At 37.9% G+C, this 12,362-nt stretch overlaps 1 protein-coding gene across 3 annotated transcripts in view; it reads right to left on the bottom strand.

Moving 5' to 3' along the window:
- PCNX2 (pecanex 2) overlaps positions 1–12,362 on the bottom strand; it is a 151,605-nt gene that overhangs the window by 58,060 nt on the left and 81,183 nt on the right. For all 3 annotated transcript variants that reach the window (XM_064708512.1, XM_064708513.1, XM_064708514.1), the window contains exon 22: positions 1,191–1,299. In XM_064708512.1, coding sequence (XP_064564582.1) covers positions 1,191–1,299 — 109 coding nt within the window. The remainder of the gene's footprint in view (positions 1–1,190; positions 1,300–12,362) is intronic.

Genomic DNA, 12,362 nt, shown 5'->3' with positions numbered 1-12,362 from the left:
CTTCTATAAGAAGACAATCGAAAACTTTCCCTCTGGGAGTTATTCTCTGTGCACTTCCCTCTCTCTGAGGCTTCCATTTATTCCTCCCATCTAGAAACATAAGCATTGTTACTCAACATTGCTTATGCTTCACAGCAAAGGGCAGATGGAAGAAATCGCTCAAGGGAAAAATCCCCAGCCCTGTGGGATGAAAGGGACAAAGACTTAAATGCATATATCTAACAAACAGTACAAAGGGAACTCATCAGAAGGTCTGAACTAGAACCACTTGTAAACTCATCTTCCACAACTTTGGGTAGCAGGGAAGGTAGAAATTAAAAGTTAGTATCTGGTAACGACTAAGATGCCAATATAGTTACATTTGTTCAGTTAAAATGTTTTTCAGGGCTGGTTTTTGTTGGTTTTTTTTTTCCTGTATTCAATCAAGTTTCTAACTGAATTTGAATATAAATTGAGTAAGTTCTGTTCTAAAAACTCAATGTACAGTTTTTAATCCTACAGACAGGTCATTTAGAGGTCATTGAACTCTGTGTTTTACTGCCCATATCCATGAACCTGGAGATCACCCTGGAAGAGGCACCAAAACAGACTGCTACTGAAGGACTGCTTTGGTGCTGACAATCATATATTGTTATTCATACAACAGAGTTGAAAGGTTAAAAAGGAGAATATTCCTCAGCACCCCAATGAAAAAAATTTTCATTAAAATGTAAAAATCTAGCTGCTTCTGAAATTGAAAAAAAAAAATCAGGACAGTTGTAGCAGAAATTGGCTCACTGAAATGAATTTATATCTGACATACCAACTAGAAACAACTGAGAAAGAAACTAATATTTGAGAGCTCAGTCAGCCATAAGTCCTGCAATATGTCTGTCACAACATTTCTTTCTGGATGCATCAAAACTCAGTGCTGAGGACTGGGGAAGTATGTAATCTGCAGAATGTGGCTGGCTGGGAATAAATACACCAGCCAGTTTCTGAACCAGAGTTCAGTTTCCCAGTTTCGGATTCTATGTGGCCAAAAAAAAAAGAAAAAAGAAAAAAGAAAGAGAAAACTGTGTTTCTCAGATGTTCTAAGATTTTCAAATTTTCAACTAAATTACCTAAGAATTTCAAATCTCATTCAAACACTGTATATAAATTGCATACATGAAGAGGAACCTAAAGCAAAACAAGTTTATAAAGGATATGAGGTATTGCAAAGAGCTGAGCGAAAACATGGAACGATGACCCCCAGGCAATCTGCCAAGGAGCAATGTATGTCATGATGAACTGCAACTTCTGCAGTAGGTCCCACAGCTGAAAAATAAAGAAAAAAAAGAAAAACATTGTCATTTTATATGCACTGAGATAATTTCAAAACGAGTATCTGAAAGAGACACTTAAAAACTGTGCCCTGGAATAAACATGAGGTATGTTATATTGTATTATTAGCTTTCATAGATATTAAGGTCTAAATTCAGTAAGGCATTAGAGTATATTCTTCATTCAAAATTTAAACTTGCAATGAGGTACATTTTTGACCACCATACTGAGGCAGCTCCCAGATTACCTTTCAGAAGTGTGCCTGCTCTAATTAGAAAGTGGGAGAACAGGTTCTGATATTCACTGACTATATATGACCACAAGTAAGACGGATACAGGAGAGGAGACTCTGGGAGAAACTGGATAGAGTGAACAGAGACAGTTCAATGTGTGACACGTGGCTGTGCTCATGGAAATCAGGCTTGCTTCTCAAGAACACAACATTCCCAGTTTTTGACTGAATGGGAGAAGTTATCATGATGTAAGCATATGCATGGCATTAATCATGAATTGTAGCTGCAGTTTCAAGACCACTGTATCATAAAAAAAGTTGCATAAATATGAGCTTTTATTGTTGTGTAGTGCAAACTGCAAACCACAACGAATTTACTTTTGCTTCCTGTAAATTATGCTTGGTGCTTCAACAGTTTCTGATTCAAGAATGATGTGTACTTTTTCCCTGGAATACATTTCTCCCCCTCTGTCATTTCTCTTGGCATCAGGCCAAAGCAGATTCTTGTGTCTCATCTATTGCAGAGTGGGTTCCTGACAAACTGTCAGGAAAGATTTGGCCATCAATAGACATTAGTGCTCAACACACAGGGAAGTTGACAGTAAAATAGGAGTATATGCAATATTTCATGCTCATATAGCAAATATATGCTGAATTTCTTAGAGTAATTTTTTTTTTTGAGTTAGTGAAAAACTAGACTTTGCCAACATCCTGAAAGACACTGAACTGTATCAACACTTGTACATTAAAATGCTTTCAGGGAATGTTCTCAAGCACTGATATTGTGCATATTTTTAAACTCCTAGAAAGGCATCTGGGAAGGTTTTGGTTGGACTCTTCCAAACAATCTCCAGGAATTCTTTTGAATGAAAACCCTCCACGGTTCATTTCTAGGGGGCAATTCCATACCTGCACCTTGCATACAGACTGAGAGAGTTCATCAGCACAGAAATAAGCTCCTTAAGTCACCAGCCCCAAAGTCCCACTTGGCCGTCTGTATCCACAGTGGCAATGCACTTACAGGATGTTTCACTGAGCTTCCCCACAGACTGCAGTAAATAATTACATATCAAATGTGAGGGAAGCAAGAATCACTTGTAGCATTGACCTGCTTTGGTCTTCGTGCTACAAAGCCATCAGAGAGCAGCTGCTGACATGGTATAACCAGTGTCACCCTAGCTCCAGCTACTAATAAACATTAAACTAATAAACATTCCAGGTGAGATGCAAGCAGTGATTCACCCACTTTCTTTGTTTTGGCATGACTCAAATTAGGAGCAATACACAAAGATGACACTTACTTTGCACAGATATACTATTTAAAACCACCAAAGCCCTGATAAAAACAAGCTGTTCCAACCCTTCAATGCACAGCCTGATTACCCCTGCTCAGAGAAACTCATATCTTGCTAACTTTGTTTTCTGTCAAAAATACTACATGGGATTTGCAGACTGCAGCATTAAAGTAAGCAGGTAAAACTGAACTGAAACTCAAATGGACATTTATGTATTTGAATCTTATTTAGCAGGTTGTGGGGTTGCTTTGTTTCATTTCAGTTTTATTTATCTGAAACACCACAATGAACAGCTGGAAGAAAAATTTTATCTGCAAAAAGATTTAAGTAAAGGGCTGGAAAAAGCTGATGACTTGCATTTGAAACTTCAAAAATTTAAAACTGCAGCACAACCCAGCAAAGTTCTGCCAGTTACAGATTGACAACACAGAGTCATAAATCACCCTAGCTGTGCTCAAAGCACAGAATTCATCAAAAGGTTTTCAAATCTCAAATAAAACTCAGGTTTTCCATTTGCTAGGAAACCAAATCCAGGAGGACACTCTTCTGGCTCTTTGTTCCAATATATAATTTTCAGTTGTTCTTTAATATTATTTACACCCTGCAAAAGTTGGCCAATGGAGCCCAGGTTCCGTATTGTATCTAACAAGTCCTATTGCTTCTGCACTCCCCACTGCTTGAACTTGCTGCTGTTTCTTCCAACACTTTCCTCTCAGCTAACACTTCCACAAGACAGGCAAAGGAGCTCATTTCCATTCGAGAACATGAGAACATGAAGCAAGAATGCTTTAGTGAACCTCTCTTGGTTTTTGAAAGCCTTACAACACTGCACTTAAAAGCCTAGAAATGTGTGATTTTCAAGCTACTGCTTTCATTAAGAGTTGTCAAGTGCCTCTATTACCTCTTAAATCCCTGCTTCCAGGGCATGTTCTGCAAAATGCCTTCAGGGTAATATGCCATTAGCATTTTACATCTCTAACTATAATTGCTAAAGGTGATGTCATTTACCAACTACAACCCTGAGATTTAAAAAGGAGGACTTGGCTTTACATTTTCTCTTTTTTATTTTGCTAGAACTATCTAAGAAACTGTTTCTTCTTATCAGTTTCATCCAATTTGCAATATGCTTCCTCCTATATCTGATAGGGGAACTCACAGAGCTTTTCTCACAGAAAGAAACTGAAGCTGCTAAAAATTGCCTTTATAAATAGGAGAGGCTGAGCTATTCTCTTATTTCAACTGCAACTAGCTGCATTTCAACCTTCAGTAATTTGAAGACATGAGCTAAAGAGGAAAACCTTAATCTCTTTTACATTGTCAGAAACAATACAGAATGAATTCAAAAGAGAAAAGGCAAAGCCCATCTGGGGCTGAATCTGTTAAGGAAAGTAAAAGGCCGCAGAAAGAACTTTTACAGATGTATTGACAGCAACACACAAACTGGAAAAAATCACAAGGACCTGCTGAGGGATGGGGCACGGGACCTGGTAACAAAGGGCATGGGGAAGGGAGAAGTACTCAATGCCTTCCTTGGCTTGGCTTTACTAGTGACCCTTCAAGCCAGAGGCCCCTGAGAGCTGTGAGGAAGCATGGAGAAATTGAGACACCCTACACAGCAAAAGATTAGTTAAAGGCACATCAAACCAAACTAGAGAAACCCACTTCCATGGAACCTGATGGGACACCTCAGCCCTTCTGTGGTTCTGTGAAACACACAAATTATCCCCAGTAGAGTACTGTTTGAATGACGGTGAGGTCTAGATACAAAGAGGGAACCTTCTAAAGTCAAGGTGAAAAAAATAGTCTCTGGTGAATTTTAACCCTCTTTTTATAATCACTTCCTTAAGCATATATAAATTATTAATTTTTATTTAAGACCTCTACATCTCAGTTTAGAATGATTTATAAAAGAATATTTTTATTAAGCCTTATTAGATCTTCAGTGTTTTCTACAGTTCAATAAGCAAAAACTATTATATGTTTATATATTATTTATAATATATAATTATATATTATGTAGGGGGCATAAAAGTTCTAATATTCCTAGATATATTTATGCATGTGACAGTTTTACACAGTAAACGGTTTTTCAAAGTCTTTGATAAAGACCTTAAATTATCAGCATGTTTGGTGAATTTAAATCAGCACTACCGTCAAGTAAAAGTGCAAAACATGCATCCATCTTTCATGTTTATTTTATGTGGACACACATTTTACCTTAATCATCTTTAAGTCTTCTATGAGTTCTGAAGCCTCTACAGATTTCTGGTGCACCAGTGAGTAATAAACAAAGCAAAGGCAAAGACTCATCTTCCCAGGATTTTCTTTAAATCTGGTTATTCTTACTTAAACAAATTTTATGGAAATTAGTTAACATACATAAAAAATTAAAGATTTGTGGAGTCTGAAACATCACTAAAATCGTGCATTCTTTACTCAGTTTGGTAGATTTTAATAAACTAGGCAGAGGTCAACACCTGAATTTAAATGACTCAGTGTGAGATGGAGACTATGCAATGCTCTCAGCTTCTGGCGGCCCTTCTATGTGTTTGGCATCTGCTGGGATTTTGTGTGGGCAGACTTCTTGGCAACTCTGGGACTAAATAATGCATAAACATTAACATTTTCCTGCTAAGTTTAAAATTTTCTAGGTTTTAAAAAACTGTGTATATAAATATACATAGGTTTTAAACCAAAATAATGGTCATATATGTAAATATATATAGCTACATGCTCTACATGCAACACAAATTGAGATAAAAAAAGTTAAGTGCAGAAAGAAATTACTTAGTTTGAACAGGTATTCTTTATATTCCTCTTTAGATCCTGTGACCTTGAGATGATTTGAATTAAGACTCTGAGAGGAGTATTTACTTCTTCATGTTAAGCTAATTCTGATCAAGTGGAAACTCCAGCTTTCAGAATTAAATTCTAATACCTACTGGTATATTTTTATTTTCTTTTTGGTATGTCAATAAAAATGAATATACATCAAGAGTGAAAAGCTGTAAGTATGCATGTGTTTAAGGACATAAAATTAAACTTGCTAGAATAACTTTACTCTTGTTCATTGCTTTGCAAATCATTGACTTTTGGGTTTTTATTTAACACCATTTGAAACAAACTTAACCTATGAAATCCTGCAAAACAAGATCTACTGGAAATACTAAAGGTTTTTACTGCTTATGTCTTAAGTCATTGTGACATTCTATGTTGTATTTGGACAGCTGTGTTTGAACCTACAACAAATACTTTCCAGGATGACTTTACCTGCATATGGTTACAGACACTTGAAGCCTTTACATTGTGGGCTTCAAAATTGTTGTCTAATGCAATACATACAAGAGGATCAAAATATAATCAGTCCAAGTCTCTGATATCAAACCTTGGAGGAAAGACTATATTCCTCAAGCACAACATTCAGCACTTAACAGTGACACTGTACAAAACAGGCATGTGTTAAGCAGTTTGAGCAGCAAGCCTTGAAAGCCTTACAACTGAAGTTAAATGTTAGCCAGATGTAATTATGGTAAGGATTATGACAATAAGATGATGATAAAACCTAACAGAGCCCTGGATCTGCTCATGGCAGATCCTGCTTCTTCCTACATTGTTAGCTGATAGCAAGAGCCCAGGGAAGGAATCTGTGACACTGTAAAAAGCAGACTCACATATATCCCATGGTGGGCAAAAGGTGATCAGAGCTCATCAGCTTAATATGAAGAGGGCCAGACAAGCAAAATAAATCAGTGCAGCTGGGAGTGCACTTATCAGTTGCACTGATTCAAGCATCTTCAGCAAAGCCTTCACAGACATGGATTCTGCCAATACTGTATCTTCCCAGAAATTTTCTATTTGAAAGGACTGGGCACAGGCAAACCTCATGTAGTTGAACAAAGCCAAGTGAAAGGTCCTGCATCTGGGTTGGGGCAAACCCAGGCACAAACACAGGCTGCTCAGAATGGATAAAACGGCAGCCCTGTGAGAAGGACCTGGGGGTGGTGGTGGGTGAGAGGCTGGACATGACACAGCCATGGAACCAAACGTGTCCCAGGCTGCATCCAAAGCAGTGTGGGCAGCAGGGGCAGGGAGGGAATTCTGCCCCTCTGCTCTGCTCTGGTGAGACCCCACCTGGAACCCTGCATCCAGCTCTGGGGTGCCCAGCCCAAGCAAGACATGAACCCATTAGAGTGGGTCCAGAGGATGGTCAGAGGAATGGAGTGCCTCTCCTGTGAAGAAAACGCTGAGAGAGCTGGGGCTGTTCTGCCTGGCGAAGAGAAGGCTCCAGGGAGACTTTAAGGCAGCCTTCCAGTACCAAAAGGAGACCTACAAGAGAGCTGGAAAGAGGGGCTTTTTATAGGGGCCTGGAGTGATAGGAGAAGGGGGAATGGTTTTTAACTAAAGGAGATTTAGATAAAGTATTAGGAAGAAAATCTTTACTAGGAGGGTGGTGAGGCATTGGAACAATGCCCAGAGAAGCTGTGGATGGAAGCTGATCCATGGAAGTGTTCAAGGCCAGGCTGGATGGGGCTTTGAGCAACCTGGTAGAATGTGTCCCTGCCCATAGCAGGGGAGTTGGAACTCGATGATATTTGAAGTCCCTTCCAACCCAACCCGTTCTAACATTCTGTGGCAAAAGTGGACATAAGAAAAAATACCAAGTTTGCCCTGAAGTACTCCAGATTTCTCTTTCAGTGCCTGCATCAACATAGACAGAACAGGCCTCTATCAGCATGAATGCACATGGACATAGACCTGAGCCATACTGACCCAGGGAGTGGGTGTACATCTCCCTGAAGCCCCAAATGCACTTGCCCCATTCTAGAGAAAAAAAAAAAAAAACACAAAAAAAAAAAAAGAGAGAGAAAATGTAAAGTGTAACGTGTAATGAATGAAGTCTGACAAAGAGGTCAGTGACAGAAGGCTGAATGAAAAATCAATTAAACCATTCTTCCAATATTAAGAGGAAACATGAACTGTACAGTGCCCAAGAGAGTTAAGGAGTCTATAGAAAATACCACTGGGATTATCCTGTCAAATATCAGATAGCCTTCGGTATTTTACTCAGCAGAAAGTGTCTTAAAAGGGTTTATATGCCAGATATCAAAAATTGGGGGAACAGCTGTGAGCCAAGAGGCTAGAGATGATTAAGACATTGGATTTCAGAATGCACAAATGGCAAGGAATGGATTAAAATGTGAATTAATGACTTAGACCCAGAAGCTTTGAAGTGAAACATCAGATTTAGAAAAGGGTGAAAAATCAGAAGAGGAAAGGAAGAAGAGTGAGGCTTTTGAATTATAAGTCTCACCTAAATCAATGAGACATGCCAACTAACCAAGAGTTTTATTGCCTTTGTGGTAATAAAAAGATCCAATAGGTTAATTACTTGACTTCAACAAAGCACCAAGAAGGTCAACGCACTTGGCAGCACTTTCTCATAAAATGAAGGAAAACAAGATGACACACAATTTCTTTCCTGTCCAAAGGATTGTGTTGCAGATGTTGAAAGTTAAGCCTGATCAGCAAAGGTCTGCAAGGTTGCTACAAACTGGCTGCATTAGCTGGATCTGGATCTACTTTGACAAAGATCATCTTTCATAAACATGTGGTCTTGGATACTATATGAGAAAGAAGTATACAGAAAGAGAAAAGATTCTTATAAAAATGTGGATTCCTTTTTAGCTGGAAAATGTATTCTGGGAAAGAGGAAAAAATATCAAACAGGGAAATTGTATATTTAAGTGAGCTCAGCAGGAATAAGAGTACTTAGGCAAATAAATTCAGTGTTAATGAAGGCAAATTTAACAAGCTCTGCTTCTTTGATTATTTTTCCTTATGCATGAAGACAAATTCAGAACCCTCAGAAGACTTGATAAGAAAATATAAGGTGATTTCATATTTTTGTGTTGCTAATTAGTTCATACACACACACAAATTAGGAGGCCATTAAAGTACCTGACAGTAACATATAAGACAGTGAAAGAGCTAAGAAGTTGCAGTCCTAGACATTTGAAGTTTAATGGCACTTGGGCTTATCATTCCCATTCAGATCTGTGTGGTAGATGAGTGTGTAAGCCAGGAGTGGTTTACTCTTTAAGGCTTAAAGGAAGCTGCACAGATTTGTGAAAAATCCATATTCCAAAGTACAAGTATAATTTCCCAGTTGTGCTGCAGAGATGAAAAAGTTGCTGGTAAGAGCCAGTTTAGCAGCATGCTCCCAGGAGTGAAGGGACTGGCAAGAACCAGTCTTTTGTAAGAGCCAAGAGCACACTACAGCCAGGAGCATCCACAGCACAGGACAGAGGTTTTTGCTGTCTTTGCTCCTTCAGCTCAACATCAGTTCTGCTTGAGGTTCCAAAAGCAGTTCAGGACTCCTTTCGACCAGCAAAATTTAGAGGATGCCTGTGGCACTGGATGAAACGGAAAACCACATTTTGAACAGAGCACAGCAAAATAGCTGGGGACAAGTCCTGCCCTGAGCATCCTTGTTAACATTCAGCCAGTTCCAAACTGATATCCCTGCTGTTTGAATAATTTGCATTCACTTCTACTTCATGCTTAAATACTGGTTTATTCTTGAGCAGCTAGTCCAGACACCCTTCAAAGGCATCTCACACATCTGCCACAGAAGGCAGTGCTGGGTACATTACTGTTTTACTTTTTGTTTGCTTTTTTATCACACTGAAGAAAAATGGACTGGATGAGCTATAATATCACTTAACCATCCATATGCTCCTCCTCTGATAGCTTTTGCATATGTTAGAGCTTTTCCTCAGGTAAATATTATGTCAATAGACAGCAAAAGAATTGAAGAAATGTCCATCTTTTCATCAGTTCCAAATAAACTATTCAAAACCATTTAATATTTCCACTTTTTTGGGTTTTTTTTTTTTTTTTTTACTCTATTATAAGAAAGAGTCTCAGAATTTTTCCTAGTGTTAAAAGTCTAGGAAGAAATCTCCTAAATCCTACTATATATTCCATCTTTGCTATGCCTACGAAGAATATATTCTCTGTTTTTTGTGGGTTTCCATTTTCACTTAATATGAACATTTTTATTAATCTTTGCACTAACAATATCTCCTAAAACAGCCAGGGAGAACAACTGGCTCATTTGAAAAGTTTACATGGAGTCAAGTAGACCAAGAATATCTTGATTATCTGGTTTGACTTCCTGCAGAATATACATCAGAGCATTACACCCACACATGCTGAATGAGCAACCACAAACTTTTAAAAGGCTATTCAGCTCTGATTTAAAGATTATAGACAACAGGAGTTTTGGACAGAAGATCCCCAGGTTGTAGTCAAGGATACAACTTCATCTTGCTACATGGAAAGTCTTAGTTTAAGAAAGATGGAGAAGTCCTGTTTCACTTGAATTAAAAGCTGCAATCATTCTCAAAAACAAGTAAGAAAATATTTCCTAAATGTTTATCTTGCTGCCTTCGCAAGGCAATTTGAAATACAAAATAGCACACTCTGCATATGCCTAAATCAACATTTAGTGTTTTCACATTCTGTGAATTGTCAAAATGTAAACAGCTAATCATTTTTTTTAAATAATTGAATTAACTCCGTCACATTAGTAAGTCTTATAAAGTTAAAAAGACAAAAAAAAATCACAGGAATAGAACTGAGTAGACTCTCTTGTTCCCTGTGTTACCTCAGTGTGGGTGTTTTGGCTAAGAGAGATGAAAATCTGTGAGCAGCAATTCGGACTTCCGTGTCCCAGCTTGCTCAGGGAGCAGTATGCTCATTTGGAGTTTCTGATTTGACTAAATTACATTAAATTAACAGCACAATGGGGAAAACAAGGGAAGCACAATCAGTGATCTATTTAGAAATACTCTACCAAGCATTATTAGCAAAGTTTTATTCCGTATAATCTGCATCAAGAGTGACTAGTGCAGTTGTGAATGTCTGTTGAATTTAGATTCTTTCTTCCGCAGTGCCTAGTAGAAAAAAAAAATATTATCACCATGTTTTGAAAGCATGCAAAGCTTTTTGTGGGGTAAACTTGCTTAAAAACTGCCATCACTATGACTAAGACAGTGCTTCTAGTGTTCCCTAATTAAGAGAGTGGCAAACTGACATTTTCAACGTGCAAACAGAAATCAGTGATGGCTGTGTAATAAACGCTGCATAGCTAAAGGTGACAGTAATAGACAGTATTTCAGATTTTGCCTGTATTTTAAAAAATAAGTGCAAACATAAAAATGACTGAAATACAGACAGAATCTGTGAAGACCCATAAAGCTTTTAAGAACAAAGGTGGATGCAGCTTGCTTAGAGGCTATAGTATGAAATAAACACACATCATCTTTATCCTCAAGTGATCATATCTTTACTGAAGTTCCACAATGCTGAGCTAATTAAAGCTCAAATCTTAATTAGGGTAAAGAAAAGTTATGCCCTTTATGATTTGAAATTAAAAGGAATTTAATTGCTATCATCTGCAATGCTATTTTTCATATTGGATCTAATGATCATTGTGAAACTGTGCATGTGCTTTTATAATATAAATAATTCAACCATTTGACTTAGAACTTCTAAATGGAACAAGGACAATTCCACTTGCTGAACTAATGACCTGCAAAATTTCAGATATTGTTAGATATGAAGATGGAAGATTAATGCTAAAACCACATTTTCAAAACATGTCTGCAGTACAGCCTTCAGTCTAGTAGAGCAGTAGTTATTCTAGCAAACATCTCAATTTAATAAGCATCCTTTGTTATCTCATTCTCACTGCTAACACTAGTCTTTCTACTATAAACAGTAGGTTCAATCTACCCAAGTAACTCTGCAAAAATTGTACTGAAAAGACTTTATATCTCTTTCTTTCAAAAGCATGTAATAATTCACAGCAGTATTTTGTGATATGCTCATGAGGTCATTTTCAAAAGAATTAACAAATAGTGGAACTTTCAATTCTGGGATGATAATTTTTTGATCCTGTAAAGAGGTTTTTAGAGAATGAGCTTTAGGACTAAGAAAGTCATCATTCAGACATGGGACTTAGCAGTGATAAACTTCTCTGGAGACAAAAATTTACCCCTTTCTCTAGGGAACCTGGTAAATGGCATAATGGGAGCAATCTCTGCATCGCCTTTGCTGGTTATCTTTCAGTCTAAGCTTAGAAGCTTAAAAAATTACTCTAGTCTTGTTTTAGGATCAGAGTATGGTGGAGGGGGATCTTGTTAAAGCAGAGTTTTGTCTGATCTCTTCTACTCCTCTTCTGCCCTTCCTCCCCAGCCCTTGCTCTCAGCCCAGCAGAGAGAAAGCAGAACAACAGTTCTGAGGGTGAAGGCTTGAAGCAGGTAAAGCTTCTGCTGGAGTGTGAGCCAAGAATTCAGCAAGAAGCGTGCGCTCAAGTTAACTCACCAAGTTGTGACACCTTCTTTCTTATCCTCCCTTTACAGCAGCACAAACATAAACCAGGAAAAGAATGTAATTTCTCCTTCACTCTTTCCCTAAATGACTAGGAACTCCCAATGTAACACCTATTAACTGGAGGTTTTCAT

The sequence above is a fragment of the Zonotrichia leucophrys genome, chromosome 3, assembly GCF_028769735.1.
Source record: "Zonotrichia leucophrys gambelii isolate GWCS_2022_RI chromosome 3, RI_Zleu_2.0, whole genome shotgun sequence".
Taxonomy (NCBI): Eukaryota; Metazoa; Chordata; class Aves; order Passeriformes; family Passerellidae; genus Zonotrichia; species Zonotrichia leucophrys.
The sequence above is the reverse complement of the archived record's forward strand: the minus strand, read 5'-3'. Positions and strand labels throughout refer to the sequence as shown.